At 39.3% G+C, this 16166-nt stretch overlaps 1 protein-coding gene and 1 long non-coding RNA gene across 6 annotated transcripts; both read left to right on the top strand.

Moving 5' to 3' along the window:
• Positions 1 to 162: 162 nt before the first annotated feature.
• LOC124864633 (nucleolar transcription factor 1-like) lies at positions 163 to 9611 on the top strand. 4 transcript variants are annotated; one of them, XM_047359485.1, is made up of 21 exons: positions 163 to 1038; positions 3941 to 3999; positions 4272 to 4444; positions 4535 to 4618; positions 4716 to 4871; positions 4972 to 5036; positions 5147 to 5273; positions 5372 to 5482; positions 5569 to 5702; positions 5797 to 5938; positions 6029 to 6070; positions 6173 to 6283; positions 6370 to 6525; positions 6617 to 6763; positions 6855 to 6965; positions 7674 to 7762; positions 7852 to 8041; positions 8136 to 8183; positions 8270 to 8323; positions 8416 to 8526; positions 8605 to 9611. In XM_047359485.1, the coding sequence occupies exons 2-21, from the start codon at positions 3963 to 3965 to the stop codon at positions 8710 to 8712; spliced, it is 2196 nt and encodes a 731-aa protein (XP_047215441.1). In that variant the 5' UTR covers positions 163 to 1038; positions 3941 to 3962; the 3' UTR covers positions 8713 to 9611. The 4 variants fall into 4 exon arrangements, with proteins under 4 accessions (XP_047215441.1, XP_047215440.1, XP_047215439.1 ...); XM_047359484.1 differs by having other exon boundaries at positions 163 to 1290; XM_047359483.1 differs by having other exon boundaries at positions 163 to 1698.
• A 4960-nt stretch (positions 9612 to 14571) lies between these two features.
• On the top strand, positions 14572 to 16089 carry LOC124863990. 2 transcript variants are annotated; one of them, XR_007037239.1, is made up of 3 exons: positions 14676 to 15070; positions 15144 to 15223; positions 15898 to 16089. It is a non-coding gene; the product is annotated as an uncharacterized LOC124863990 (long non-coding RNA). The 2 variants fall into 2 exon arrangements; XR_007037238.1 differs by lacking the exon at positions 15144 to 15223 and having other exon boundaries at positions 14572 to 15070.
• The last annotated feature ends 77 nt before the right edge of the window (positions 16090 to 16166 follow it).

The raw sequence follows: 16166 nt of genomic DNA, 5'->3' as shown, positions 1-16166 counted from the left end.
CAGAAAGCAACAATGATTCACTCACAACTACACAGCTCACACTGCAACCCTGCATATTCACTTATTTAAGCTGCATTTATTTCTAATAATGCTCATCTTAAAAAAAAAAAAGTATCAGTCATTCGAATAATATGTAACAAAAACAGTATGAACGCTTAGTTGAGTTTAACTGATACTTTATTAAAACTCTGCGATGAAAAACACATTTTAAAAGAAACTTTTGTTAGAAATAGAAACCGGAGAATAAACATGTTTAGCTATAATGGCTATACCAAATGTAATAAAAGGTTTAATGAACAGGGGGAGGTGGTTACATTTTTAATAGTCGCTACTTTCGGCACAGCTTGTCGCATATTTTCCTAATAATGGGAATTCATTTTTTTTTTCCTACAGCCAGTGAACCTAGCAAAGTTTAACAAGGCCCAGTACCTAAAAGTCATTTGTTTTCGCTGAATCGGACTGACTGGATTGGACGGCCAGGGGTTCCGCCCACAAACACAAAAGGTGGAGTTGAAGAAAAAAAAAACACAGTGGGCCAAAATGAAGCTGTCAAACAGCCGCTTCCAATTCAGTAAAATAGGTTTGGAGCTGGTGGAAACCGCTTGAGCCAAACCGACTAATTACAAGTTGAATTAAAATTGTGTTTTATGATTATTATTTTATTTTAAATAGTTATATTAAAGAACCATAGTTGGAACTTTGCCTTTTGATGGTCTGCTAAAATACCCACGGTGCAAATTTCGGCTCGGAAATGTAACCAGGACGGCTTCGGGGAGCACAAATAATTGTGCCCGGTTGTATTCAAAAATCAACGTTGCGCCACCGCAAAACATAGAGTTGAGTCGGCGTAGCGAAATGGTTGGATGGAGAGGGAAAAGCTGCTGCGCGTTGAGTGGAGGGAGACTGCGAGTGAGATGGAGGCGGGGGGAAGGACCGTCTCTGCGGGGACTGGAGCCTTGCATCGACGGCGCAGTGCTGGCTATAGTTCAACCCTCCCCTTCTTCCTCCACAGCAACACTAAGGCTCGCAACGAGACGGGTAAGGCACCACAAAACTAGGTCGGTTTCATAGCTATTCTGCAAAGAAACGTGTAAAAAAGGCAGGAAAAAAATACTAAAACTTTACAAATAAATAGGTTTTGAATGAGTTGTCCTTTAAAACCTCCTCGCACGGTAGTCTCTTTGTAGCATCGAAACAGACCGACCGTTGTGGAAGGGTAAGACCGAGGTCGGCCATACCCGAATTACTTATCCCGAACAGCGGGGAAGAACGTTGCTGCAAGACCCGAAGGTATGTTTCACTTTTGCCGAATTTTTTACCCGAGGACCACCTTAGACAAAATACATTAATCGAAACTGAGCCATTTGTGATGTAATGTTGTTTGCGTGGGGGAATGAGCGGTGGTTTCCGCGCCGATACCTCCATGCGGCTGTTGGCGGAACAACTAGCCGCCTCTCTCGGCCAGCCATCAGGGATCTCGGTTTAATATCTCACCGTACAGTGACTCGCCCTCCCTCTCCCCCTCACTCTCTCACCGACTGTAGCCCAGAACTACCAGCGACGACCGAGCTCAAAGAACCCGCCTTCTCGTCCTCGCTTATGCGCTTTTCGGATGTAGGGAAGGGAGTCTGCAACGCCCCGGCTTTAGCTCTGAGCTCCGTTGTCTGTGTTTGCAGTGCGCCATTGGACCTTGTCACGGTAGGTTTCATCACAGAGCAGAGCGGGGATCAAGCATGGCGGACCTGGAGCTGTTTTTGCCGCGCCAGAGAAGCTGCTTAGCCCCGGATCTTAACATCTATGTGAGACGTAATCGTCCATTTAGGATCCGTGTTTTCTCTGCGATTCTTTTTTTAAAAATTATTATCTGTTTACCGATAAATCTGCAATTGACGAACATAAAATGTTGTTAACGTCGTGCTGTTTCGCCATTTAATATTTTGAATTTTCTAATCTCATCCTGCGTCTCCACATGTAATTTTAACTGAAAGGGGTTAGCTAATCTCGGTCTAGTTTGCCCATAATCCTGCGAGATATTTGAAGTAAAACCGATAAAATTATAATTTTTTGTAAATGTCAGCTAATTTGACCTAAATCATCCCGGGGAAGAGAATAATATATTTAAATAATCTTAACTTCTTTCTAAAACTACTTAAAATATGAATTTACACGTCATATTTTTAACATGGTAAACCGTCGTTTGGTTGTGTACAGTTAATATATAAGACATCCATATGCTGTTTTTTGTTTAAATTGGCCAAACTCGATAGCAATGTTTATGTAATTTAGTTTCTGAATCAGCTTAAATGTTAGTGTAGGTAGTTTTAATAAAGCTAGGTCACGCATAGGAACTGGGGCCATCAAGGACAAGATGAACCACGAGCATCCGCCATCATGGAAGCACAGCTCGGCTACGCCTCGCTGAAGAATGCTCTCGGTTTTGCTCCACTGATCCGCCATGAAACGCTTAAACACGACTGAAGTGTTCTCACAATACATAAAAACGGCCATATTCGCCTAAAACGAATTTTACTCTAACCTCCCTGTACACCTTTTGGAGGTTATCATAGAAATAAACGATTAAAAAGGTTCGCACTGCGGAGCTAGGTCCGCATCCAACGGTTAGGAGGCGCCCCTTCCGAGTGGCGCATTTGGCTGCAGTGTTTCCAAGCCACCATTCCTGCCTCTCGGAGACCGAAAGCAGATCCCCCAGTCCGTGGTCAGCTGGTCGCCTACAGCTGCCTCTCTATCCACGTCTATTCGCTTCCTCCTTCCGTAGATCCTCCCCAAAACCTCCGCTCCGACAGAAAAATCCTCCATTACCGATCAGACCGAGGGAGAAAATGGTCGCTGCTGTGTGTCCACGATACTTTTGTTGTGGAATAAGGACAGTGCTAATTCGCCAAATTCCGGTTGGGGAAAAAAAAAAGATCGGCGTAGACTCCTGTTGTCGTAGCTAGTTGTGCTAGTTTGAAGCCCTCCGCAGTGTTATTTGAGATTTGAAGCCGTCACAAGCAATAGCCTGTCTCACCATGTAGCGTAAACGTTTTAGGGGCGGCGTAATGAACATAAACCATCATGTCAAGGCAGCTTTACATTCACAAAGAAGTAGCATTTATTTTTAATCCGCAAATTCAGAAATCGCAATCAATAAATAAAAATAAAAAAACGACTTAAATAATTTATGTAACCATTTTTAAAATAGTTTTGGACCTTATGAGTTTTTTGTTGTTGTTTTTGTTTTGTTTTTTCATTCTCATGATTCCAGGGATCCTACTCAGGAAAGCATAACAACGTTTCTATTTTTTTATTTAGCAATTTATTCACATGAGAAAAAAGTATGTATTTTAAACTTTTTTTCTGTAATAATGTTCTTAGAAAACAAATTGGAACTTCAAATATGAAAGTTTGAGATATGTATAGAAAGTATGGAAAAAATACTTGGATTTCCAGACTTTTCCCAGTGTCTAAATGAACCTTTCATCCATCAGTTCCTCAATTTATTCATCAAATTTTCTATCAAATATTCGTCCACCCAATTTTACCAATTGATCTATGTCTCCATTTTCAATCCTTCTGCATTGTATTTTTTACAGGTTTTGCATTTATATGCCTTAATAAACATAAATTACAGTACATTCATTGTGAACGTTTGTATGTGTGTATCCTTTTAAAATAGGCAAAATAAATTGATAATAGTCTGGAAAAGTTTAAAATGTGGACTTGGAAAATATGTAAGAAGCATGGAAAATGGATTATCATGCGCCATTCACATCTTGTCTCATCAGTATTATTATTATTAATAATAAACAGAAAATAATCACCATATTTAGAGTAGTTCTGTTTTTACACTTAAATCTGAACATTTCTGTCCAGAAATGTGTTAAATATTCAGTTGAACTATGAGGTTTGTTTGATAATGAAATTTTGACATAATTTGCAGATTCAAGTCAGTATAATCATCAATGAATGGAGAAATGGAGGCGGCGGCCCAGGACCAAGGTATGTTTTTTTTTTTAGCAGCTTATTTTCATCATTTCTGCAAGCAAATACCTTTTTCTTGCCTATCTATATTCAATCTCAACTTACCTCATCAATAATATTCCACTTAACACATGACTGAATATAATCCCTCATTATTGTGATGAATTCATATTTCTAAAAACAACTATTTTAGTGACGTTAGACACAAAGGGTGTTTAGGAAACAATTCTAAGATTTGATTAAATGATTTAAATACGATTCTGTTCTCCTTTTTAATGACATGATCATAGTGTGGGTACAGGATGACCTCCTAAAATTGCTAGAGGCCATGAAAGTGGCTCTGCCTCAGAAGGATCTGACAAAATACAAGACCTCTGAGTCCCACCTTGACTGGCAGAAGGTAGCCTTCAACTCCTACACAGCAGAGATGTGCAAGCAGAAATGGCAGGAAATCTCTAAAGAGGTGAGCCACTTTAAATTGCACCTATTTCAGGCACAATGTTTAGCGGAGACCTTGTTCAGAGCTAATCCATGTATGTTTGATGCCAAAAAGATTCGTAAATTCAGAACTCTAACCGAGCTGATAGTTGATGCCCAGGACTACATCAAGAACCCTTACAAAGGCAAGAAATTAAAGGTGAGTTGCAATCAATATTTCGAATACCAAATGGACGGTTACCTGTTCATGTTAGTGGAGCTCAAGACTGACTATTTTTACCTGGTTCTATAAACAGAAACATCCAGATTTCCCCAAGAAGCCGTTGACTCCGTATTTCCGTTTCTTCATGGAAAAGAGGGCCAAGTATGCAAAGTTGCATCCAGAAATGAGCAACTTGGACCTTACTAAGATCCTCTCCAAGAAGTACAGGGAGCTTCCTGAGAAAAAAAAGGTCCGCGACAAAAACAAATGAAGCTCAAAAAAGTTGACTTTTCACTCTTAAACTTGTTGATTCACTTTAAACAAAACTTGTTTCCTTTCTGCCGCTACAGAAAAAGTATGTTGAGGATTTCTTGCGTGAAAAGGAAACATTTGTGCAAAGTATGATGAAATTCAGGTAAGAATTATTAAAGCAGTTTTTTGTTATTCTTTGTTGTGGATATAGTCTCTCACCCTTATTATTAGAATAAAAACGCTTACATTTTTGATTATGATGTGTCCAAACAGGGAAGAACATCCAGACCTCATGGAGAGCATGACCAAAAAAGGTTCAAATGTCCCAGAAAAGGCCAAGACGCCCCAACAGCTGTGGTACAACCATGAAAAGAAGGCGTTCCTCAAGACACGCCCTGATGTGAGCCCGAGGATCTAGAACACCCACAAGCCGCTTTAATTAATTATAATTGTGTCGTCTTGTTTGAGAGATGTTGACCGTTTGTGTCTCACAACCAGGCAACCACCAAAGACATCAAGGACAGTCTTGGTAAACAGTGGACGCAACTGTCCGACAAAAAGAGGCTCAAATGGATTGGCAAGTCCCTGGAGCAGCATAAACTGTACGAGGTGCGGGTAGTTTTTTAATTACAAAATTCAGTGTGCACAATCACTTAGGTTGGCTGTATGTTTAGTTGTGCTATTTGTTTTTCTAGGAAGTGATGCGGGAATACATTCAACAGCACCCAGAGCTGAACATGACTCAGGGAGACATTGTAAAGTCCACCCTGACCAAGGCGGAGCGACACCTTAAAGACAAGTCCGACGGCCGGCCTGACAAACCCCCTCCGTAAGTTCCAGCCGTAAAATGCCCATCATCAGATTGCATGCAGGCTCCTGCCGTGTGACCAACTTACTCAGACATCACTCGTGAACGTTTTCAGAAACGGTTACTCAATGTTCTGCGCCGAGCTGATGTCAAGCATGAAGGACGTTCCGAGCACAGAGCGTATGGTGATGTGCAGCCAAAGGTGGAAGCTCCTGAAGCAGAATGAAAAGGATGCCTACCAGAAGCGCTGCGAACAGGTCAGTCCAACATCAAGTCATAGAGTTGAAAAATCCCCCTCAGGATCTTCTGTCATGTTTAATTTTAATCTTCTTGTTTTTCTCATCCAGAGAAAGAAAGAGTATGAAATTGAGATGAACCGATTTCTCAGTGTAAGTTCCTCATGCGTTATGGTTCTTATTTTCACTTTGAAGCTTTTCAGACCCATTTTGTTATTAGCTGAACAGAATTACAACTTGTTTTTGTTGTTTTAGACTTTGTCAGAGAAGGAGCAGCAGCGGGTTTTGGGGGAAGATAAAATTGGCTTTAAAAAGAACAGTGCAGCCAGCAGCCCTGCCTCTAAAAAGAAAAATGCTAAAACAAAGGTGAGTCTGGAAATCAAATAAGCATTTTTATGCCTTTTGTTTGTCATTTGTAACTCTTTGGTCTCATTTTTAAATTGTTTTCCTAGGCAAGTACAGAGAAACCCAAGAGGCCCATCTCTGCCATGTTCATATTCGCTGAGGAGAAACGACCCAAGCTGCAGCAGGAGCGACCGGACCTCCCTGACAGTGAGCTTACAAGACTCCTGGCTCGCATGTGGAACGAGCTGCCTGATAAGAAGAAGGTAATGTCTCTTCTGTGTAAAATTGTGCAAGGAAATGTCCTAACAAGTTGTAATAACATGTTCTGTTGGTCTTGCTCTCTCTATGAATTAGGAGAAGTATAAACGTCTGGAGACTCTTCTGAAAGCAGAGTCTGAGAAGAAGGAGAAGGAGGATAGGAGTCGTCTGCCGGATCCGCCCAAAACAGCCCAAGAAATCTGGCAGCAGAGTGTTATAGGGGACTACCTTGCCAGGTTTAAGGTATGTTTCACTCATGGCTTCAAAGAAACAACATTCTAGTTTCTCTGTTAGTTTAAACCAGTGGAATTTACATGAGCCCATTTCTTTACAGAATGATCGACCAAAAGCACATAAAGCAATGGAAACAGCATGGAGCACCATGGAGAAAAAGGAGAAGATTATGTGGATCAAAAAGGCTGCAGAAGACCAGAAACGATATGAAGTAAGATGCAACCTCATTTCTAGCACAATGTCTAATTGTTACCCTGCAACAGTACCGCCAGTAACTGTATTTTATTGTGATTTTACTTTGTAGAAAACACAAACTATTGCATTATTGTAGTAGGAGAATGATACATGGTTTTCAAATTTTTACAAATAAAACTTTGAAAGTGTGGCGTGCAAATTTATCCAAAACTGTATCCTATATTATCTAAGACTGCACATTGTATTGTGAAAATAACGTCATCCCAGTATCAGAGAGTGCAATATTTATATTGCAAAGGACTGTTAGGAGTGTTGTCTAACATATTCAATATATAATGAACAATATATAATGAACCTAAGCCAATTGGACAAAGTCTCACAACAGCAGATGCTCACACCGGTCTCAAACGACATCGCCTAAAATGCTAAAGGTTACAGAGTGATGTAAGCACAGACGAGAAGGATAGCAAAGAACAAAATAAGCCATATTTTGTCACCATTATCACTATAACTAAGTTTTATAATATTGTGCAGCCCTAATATTACCTCTAGTAATAAGTGGGTGCTACTCTGTTGATCTGTCACATAAAATCCTAATAAAATACTTTGGGATTTGTAGATGTAAAAGGTCAAAAGGTTCAAGTTAGTGAATTTTAAGTGTAAATACTTCTGTAAGGCTCTTACCAGACCACTGAGAGCTAACTCACTTATCTGTCTTTAACAGAGAGATCTGTGTGAGATGCGATCTCCTGCTAATGTAGTTACTACTGTGAAGAAGATGAAGTTTGAAGGGGAACCCAAGAAGCCGCCGTCGTAAGTTTACAACATGACACATTTCTGTTAAATAAAAGTATGTAAAAATTTAAAGAAAAGAAAAATCACCCTGTGGTTTGATCTGCTAGAAACGGATACCAGAAGTTCTCCCAGGAGATGCTGTCTAACGGGGAGCTGAATCACCTCCCCATGAAAGAGCGGATGGCTGAGATTGGCAGCCGGTGGCAGAGGCTGCCACTGAAGGACAAGGACCGCTACAAGAAGATCGCTGAGGAGAAGCAGAGGCAGTACAAAGTCCTCCTGGAACAATGGCTTGCTGTAAGGAGCTGCTGTTTTAAATTATACATATAGGGAATTTGAATTTAGTTTTCAAAATTGTTTTTACCTCTTGTCCATTTTGATCTGCCAACAGAGCTTGTCTTCACAAGAGAGAAATACTTACAGAGAGTACAATTCACAAGTAAGCCTTTAACTCTCGTATCAACAGTTTACACACTCTCCATTCTTTGTAAAATTCCTTGCTGATTATTTTTATTTCATTCACAGAAAAGAAGAAATCCAGCAAAACCTGGAGGTGCAAAGGCAAAGCTTAAAAAATCTGTGAGTCCTGGAGCTCATCTGTTTGCTTAAAGCCCTGAAGCTTGTTTTGTGCTCTCGTGTTGCCTGCCTTACCTGAAACGGCTTTCTGATAGGACACGGAGGAGGATGAAGACGACGATGATGAGGATGAAGAAGATGAGCAGGAGAAGGCTTCCTCTGGAGCAGACTCATCCAGCGAGGAGGACGATGAAGATGAGGATGATGTGAGCGAAATCTCTTGTTGCTTAGGAGCAATGAGGAAAAATCTGAAATAATTGTTTTTTTATTTATTTTGTTGAAAGAACGAGGATGACGATGATGACGAGGTGGATGACAAAGAAAACAAGTCAGATGATGACAGCAGCAGCGAGTCTAACTCTGCTGAATCGTCTGAATCGGATTCGGACTGAAACGGCCGAAGTCATCCAGAGATGAACTAAGCAGCGCTGAGCTGAGCCAAGAGTCCAGGGAGCTCTGCCACTGTGCCAACCCTGCTCTCCTCCCACTGGAGGGAGCTACCATCCTCTACATCGCTTCATCCATCCCACACCCAGTTTCTGTTGCTGCTGTGGTAAAAAGTACTCAAGAAGGCACCCTGGCTCTGAAATCAGTCCAATTCCCTCCTGGGTGTGACGGTCACCTCGCAGCTGACGTTGTACCAAAAACAGCATCCCACTGGTTTGGTGATGTCGTGAACATTTCTCTGAGTTCGGTTGTATGATTTTTTTTTTCACAGGCTCTATAGTAAAGGTTAGAGGTAAACGTGTCAGGTTATCAGTTTCCCTCCAGTGTTTTTGATTTTTCTGAGGAGGAAGTGGTGAACAGGCTTCAGAGCCAAAGAACATAGTTTGGTGGATCACTTCAGGAAGAGGGGGGGCAGAGAGCATGTGCAGGGCACTGAAAAATTGCATTCTTTAGAATGTCTTCTTTAATTTTTTCTCTATAGGGCATTGTTGCTTTGTCCTGTATTTTCAATTGATGTAGATTTTCTGATTTAATTCTTACAAAGGTGGTATTTTTTTCAGGAGTAAAAAGCAGAGTCAAGCCATTGTGTGTTTTTGTTGTTGGAAGTCTTTTCAGATGTCTTCATTTACCCCTTGTTCTCACTGGGCATTCTCTTTCAGTAGATTTAGCGCGTTTTGGTCATTTCACAGTGAATCAAAGTGGGTTTACAGCCGGGATCCAGCTTATTCATACCCCTGGAAGATTTACAATTTAAAAGTATGTTCATACAGTCGTGAAGTTTTATTTTGATTGGAACTGACACAGGTAATAAGAACAATGTAGAACGGGTGCCATATTTGGGGGGGGGGGGTTTATTTACATTTGAACAAAAAATGGCATGTTGAAAATGACTTGTATACTTTTTTAATAACCAGTAGAAAAATCAATTATTATTGTTCGAACCCTTACAATAATTGCTGACCAGCTTCAAATTAAAAGATTAATTAAAATCTAAATCTGACAGGTATAAATTGGTTTGGTGTAACCGTTGCTCCACTTACTAAAGATACAATAATTCCTGTAATGTTGAGTAAACCCACTTAGCTATTGAAATGTTATTGCTGTTACAATCAGTTTTTACCAAACTAAACATCTGTAGTCATTCTAACTAAAAGGGTATGTGTTTTTCTTTTTTTTTTTTAGGTTCTGACTAATCTGCAGGCCTTTCTTACGCAGTTTGTACCCTTTGCTGTTTTGAAATATACAGTTACGTGTTAAAATCTTATCAGAAGGTTCAACATACATTTTTTCCTTGTGTAAATATTTGGTAACATCACAGGAGCCAAATCTATCTCAGAAACAACCTTTCCTTTCGGTTATCAGTCTTGAGACAATTCTGGTTGTCACTGTTACTTCAGCAGTTTGTCTGGACCTCAAATGGTGGAGAAATGGTGTTAACTGTGCAGCCATATTTGCAGTTGTCCACGCTGGGGGGGTTGCCTAAATGCTTACAGGTTTTTGTGAGCCTTGGTATTCTGCTGAGGACCTGAATGCTTTAGACTTTTTTCATCATTATTATTTCAAGTATTTTTATTCTGTAACCGGTTTGGTTTTTGTCTAATGCCACCCTCTCAAAAAGTGTGCACTTAATGTAAATCTGTCTCTCTGAGTTTGTGTGCACACATGCACATTACTGTGTATATAGGACAATGTGTGCTTGTGTGTTTCTCTTTGCTTTAATGTTTGCTGTTCTTGCTGTTTCCTTGCAAACTAAGATGTGACTACAGTGTGCATATTCGTGCCTGCGTGGGGGCATCATACCAACACCATGAATGTACACATTGTCTAGTTTTCGGATCCCAGCCCATTTGATGAAATGAAAAAAGCTTCCATCATCTTTGTTCTGATTGAATACTCTGTTATTAGTCTGTATGTGATGGGATATTCTGTCGCTCAGACCGAAACAAAAACCAACGTGGGAGGGAAAAGTGACTGACACAAAAGGGAGGAGCTGAGTTACCTGAAGACTTGGGGTGAAAAAAAAAAAAAGAAATTTTTCTGTAAATAGTTTTTTTTTTTTGTATTGAGTGCATTTTTTGTTAGTACTTCAATTTTACAAACTCTCATCTGTGACTTCCAGGGCCAGTGAGTCTTCCACTCACAAGAGAAGAGTTTTTAGTTTCAGGTCACCTGTCTTGTTTCTTCTCTTCCCCTTTGTTGGTTTCTAGAGATCTGTAAGACAGCAAAGTTAACAAGTTTGTACTGCTGATCATTTGACAGGATTTGATGTTTTATATAGCGGAGGATGTTCTTATGTCTTTGTAGTTCAAGTAATTTGGGCAAATAAAAAAGTTTATCTTTAAAAGACAGTGTATTGGTCTATTCTATCTAGTCTTCGTGAATGAGCGGATGGGCAGATACAAACATTATTTTAGACCAAATGTAATTTCTCTTTTAATATGAGCCATTATTTGTTTTTTGTGTCTTTTTGTTATTCACAAAGCTGTAGCCTTAGTCTCTACACAAGAAGCTTTAACATTTATTTAGGTTGTAACTAGTTTAACAATGCCTCTTATCTACTGAAAACCAAAACTATTGTTATTTTATGGTAAATGTGAAATATGGCTACTGATTGAGGCTTATAGTTTGTAGTTGAGGTGCTCAGAAAATGCTTTCCTTCTACTGCTCAGACTAGCTGATTCTAGATAAGGAGCTACTGCTGTTCAATTATTGACTAGGATAAAAGTCACATTTGCCAGTTTAAAGAGGAAGCAGATGAAGTGAGCTTTCAAAATAAAGTAATCAGCTAAAACAAATAAAATTTTTCAAATTTAATTTTGGCTAACTGGAAGCTTAGAGCTACCACTCGGCAAAAGAAAAATAGAGCTATATCATGGTATAATGTGCAAACTTTATGGTTCTATCAATATACTTTTAATGTTTGTACAATATACTAACATGGAATTGGGGTGAGTTTTGCCCAACTTTGTCTTTGTTCAACACTATATGGGTCCAGATAGATCTGTAAATGTCTCTACATACTCTGTGTGACACTTAACCACCTTAACGCAGCTCAGGGGTGGTGTAGTTTGTATCCATGGAGCACCTCCAGTTAATCAATGAGAGCTGGTGCCACCTCAGTCAGATCACATTCATTCTTCCTGCCTCATGTGTTTTAGTTTCTTCTCAGTTTACGCATGATTATGGCAATACTGTCCATACTGGGGTGTAGCATCAAAATCTCTCCACGAATAAATCCAAGCATGAAATGGAACTTAATCAGTTCCTGTCGTCGCTAATCTGTACCGTCATCCACTTCATTATAATATAAGGTAAACATATATATTATGTTCCAACAATAAAATGTTGTTCCAACATGAAAATGTTATTGTTCAAACAATGTAATTTTCATGTCTGCACAATAGGCATTATCACATTACTACAATATACAATATTATACAATACAATATTAAATTGCAAGAACATAAGCCTTTTGTTATAACTTAATAAATATGTATGCCTATATAATAATAATGTGTTCAAATGTTAAGAGTATGTTGTTAGAACAGAAAAGTTTTCATGTTATGTGATATAGCTCTATTGTTCTCTTGCCTGGGTGGTAGCTCTATGCTAACCTGTTAAAAACAGAGTTAACAATGCTTGAGCAGTAAAAAAAGAAAATGAAATATTTGTATGTTTGTTTTGATGCCAATGAAAATGTAATTTGCGCATTCATTAATTCAATTATTTTAAAACATTTGCTTGTATGAGTATAATCTGCTTTATCTTTTGCAAATGATTCCCCAGTGCAGCGTTTTGAGCAGTACAATATTAGAGTTTGCAGGTATTGTTTATTTAATTTGTTTTATAAATCATAACAAACCAAGTAATTTCTCAGGGGATGCTCCCTGAAAGTTCAGGTAATCAGTCATTCTCCATATGTTTAGTTTTGATTTTCTCTGCAACATCTGCAGAATTTTGTTGTCTTTTCAACTGCTTCATAGACGTCAAAAGAGGCTTCTAAAACTGCTACACAGAATTAAAGTTTATGGAAAATGTAAATATCTCATTAGCAAGATTAAATCCTCTCGGTACCTGTGCGACTGTGATTGCAACTGTAAGTGAATTGTCTGAGTAAACCATTAGATTATACATGGACAAATATACAAATATCAATTTTTTAAATTATTTTTATTTAATCTTTCCAGCAGTAACATTTGAAACATTTCTGCTTCTTCTGGCCTACAAAATTAAATTAGCACTGACTTGCCTCTCTAATTCCTGAGTCGTCAGACGTCATAATGAAAAAATCGTTGCACTATTTGTCAATTTATTGCCACTGTTTTAATGACTCAGACATTTAATATTTTATTGGTAATTCTTTCTGTGTTAGTGTGAATTTTCAGAGCTCATTTCTGCATAGTCTGTTTGTACTTGCAGGACAATACTTAGATGCAAGCTGAAAAATTCAACTGGAATGCAGTTGGATTTATGACCTGAAAAAGTAGAGCTTCCAACCAACCCTGACCACAAAATCCAATATGGCTGCTGAACATATAAAATGAGTTTGAAGATGAAATAGAAAACTGATAATACATACAGGGGTTGGACAATGAAACTGGTTTTAGACCACAATAATTTATTAGTATGGTGTAGGGCCTCCTTTTACGGCCAATACAGCGTCAATTCGTCTTGGGAATGGCATATACAAGTCCTGCACAGTGGTCAGAGGGATTTTAAGCCATTCTTCTTGCAGGATAGTGGCCAGGTCACTACATGATACTGATGGAGGAAAACGTTTCCTGACTCGCTCCTCCAAAACACCCAAAGTGGCTCAATAATATTTAGATCTGGTGACTGTGCAGGCCATGGGAGATGTTCAACTTCACTTTCATGTTCATCAAACCAATCTTTCACCAGTCTTGCTGTGTGTATTGGTGCATTGTCATCCTGATACACGGCACCGCCTTCAGGATACAATGTTTGAACCATTGGATGCACATGGTCCTCAAGAATGGTTCGGTAGTCCTTGGCAGTGACGCGCCCATCTAGCACAAGTATTGGGCCAAGGGAATGCCATGATATGGCAGCCCAAACCATCACTGATCGACCCCCATGCTTCACTCTGGGCATGCAACAGTCTGGGTGGTACACTTCTTTGGGGCTTCTCCACACCGTGGGGAAAACAGTAAAGGTGGACTCATCAGAGAACAATACATGTTTCACATTGTCCACAGCCCAAGATCTGCGCTCCTTGCACCATTGAAACTGACGTTTGGCATTGGCTTGAGTGACCAAAGGTTTGGCTATAGCAGCCCGGCCGTGTGGAGCTCCCGACGGACAGTTCTGGTGGAAACAGGAGAGTTGAGGTGCACATTTAATTCTGCCGTGATTTGGAAAGCCGTGGTTTTATGTTTTTTGGATACAATCTGGGTTAGCACCCGAACATCCCTTTCAGACAGTTTCCTCTTGCGTCCACAGTTAATCCTGTTGGATGTGGTTCGTCCTTCTTGGTGGTATGCTGACATTACCCTGGATACTGTGGCTCTTGATACATCACAAAGACTTGCTGTCTTGGTCACAGATGCGCCAGCAAGACGTGCACCAACAATTTGTCCTCTTTTGAACTCTTGTATGTCACCCATAATGTTGTGTGCATTTCAATATTTTGAGCAAAACTGTGCTCTTACCCTGCTAATTGAACCTTCACACTCTGCTCTTACTGGTGCAATGTGCAATCAATGAAGACTGGCTACCAGGCTGGTCCAATTTAGCCATGAAACCTCCCACACTAAAATGACAGGTGGTTCAGTTTCATTGTCCAACCCCTGTACTTCTACTTAGCGCTGGTGAGGAATTCCAGATTTGCTGAGATCAGATAGGGCTGTATATGGTAAAATTTAAATGTTATCCATTAAACATAAATTATTTTTTAATTATTGCCTACAGTTGCTAACAAATTCTTTAACCTTGAAATCTTTTGAAAAGCTTGTCAGTTTCATAAAGGAGAAAGAGGCTTATTTCTAAAATTGAAACCGGATGTTAGTGGTTTTGTGAGGTTTTTTTTCTCCTCTTCCTGTTTGTCTGGGAGGGTTTTTTTCTGTCGGCCTCTTCGGTGAAACTGGTTCTTAACGTCCGAGTTTAGCTAGCTGGCACCTGCGTCAGTTTTCCATGTAAACGCGGAAACTGTTAGCCGAGACATTAAAGATGGCGGCAGCTTAAGAGCAGTTATATTCGTTTGCTGTAATTTGTGTGGACGGAACCGGTTATGTTGCCTACCTTAGGGATACTGCCTGATATTGACTGGGTTTTTGGTGTGACGGGGTAAGAGGAAACCGCTTCTGTTTCAATTGTAATTCTGTCTGAGTTGCTTCATCAAAATTAAATCCGAATGTAGATGAACAGGACTAGAAGATGTTAACGCTCATTTTAGCTAACGAACGGTGATGACAAGTTTTTATATGCTATAAACGATAGGTAAGTGTTTTTGTTGCTATTAAAAATGTATCTTATTATTCTTTTTGTATAAATAAATGATATTCTTAGTGACTGATATGCAACTGGCTTTGATGAGATAATGGCTTTAGAAAAAATTTTAGGGTTTGTCTCAAGTGTTTTCGATTTTTACATGAGACATGCAACGTATGTTAGTTCAGTTTAAGCAATCTCTTCTGTTTGACAGAATGAAAGTAAATCTGCAGCAAGATTTATTTTTTACTTTAAAAATGGATACTCTGAAGTCATTCTGACTTTATTTGTGATTGCAATTTAGATTCTGGACCCTTAAAGCTACTTGCCAGACTTTCTTTGTGTGAAATAAATCAAACTCACCTTAGATATAGGTTGCCACATGTGGAACATTTCATGGTCAGGTTTTTGTTTAACTATTTTGTTGCATGTCATTATTTTGTTCAAGATAAAATCGGCCATCCTACAATGCGTCTATGTCTGTGATGACATCACACAAGGCAGCTCATCAGCATTCTTTATGAATGGACAGATTTTTAAAATCAGAGTTCTTAATGATCTTTTGAATGCTGACTGTATATGGAACCCAATCAGAAAGAAAAAAGTAAAAACAAGAATATAAACTGATTTGTATCATTTAAAGTTCTGAAGGCTGTAATTGTCTTTGTCAATGTCTGCTTCAGGTTCACCATCCATGTCAGCGACCATAATGTCTTGGGAGTCATCCGAGTCAAACTCGGTCTCAAACACATAAGGTTGACACTCTGGTAACTTGAAAGACTCAGGATCTGTCAAAAAACACTGATCCATATTCATTTTTAGCAATGTCAGCCAATCAGCTCGATTCAACCTCTGGTGATGCCATCAACCCCCCCCCCCCCCAAAAAAAAAAAAAAAAAAAACACCAAGCATCATTGGTAGTGCTTTCCTCTGTCCCCTTTTTTTTAAAAAC

The sequence above is a fragment of the Girardinichthys multiradiatus genome, chromosome Y (assembly GCF_021462225.1).
Source record: "Girardinichthys multiradiatus isolate DD_20200921_A chromosome Y, DD_fGirMul_XY1, whole genome shotgun sequence".
Taxonomy (NCBI): Eukaryota; Metazoa; Chordata; class Actinopteri; order Cyprinodontiformes; family Goodeidae; genus Girardinichthys; species Girardinichthys multiradiatus.
The sequence above is the reverse complement of the archived record's forward strand: the minus strand, read 5'-3'. Positions and strand labels throughout refer to the sequence as shown.

Excerpts from the sequence above, each read along its gene's own strand:
- LOC124864633 (XM_047359485.1), top strand. The coding sequence starts at position 3,963 with ATGAATGGAGAAATGGAGGCGGCGGCCCAGGACCAAG. Across the intron at positions 4,000-4,271 it reads GGCGGCGGCCCAGGACCAAG|TGTGGGTACAGGATGACCTC; the intron begins GTATGTTTTTTT and ends ACATGATCATAG. Across the intron at positions 8,042-8,135 it reads TCCTGGAACAATGGCTTGCT|AGCTTGTCTTCACAAGAGAG; the intron begins GTAAGGAGCTGC and ends ATCTGCCAACAG.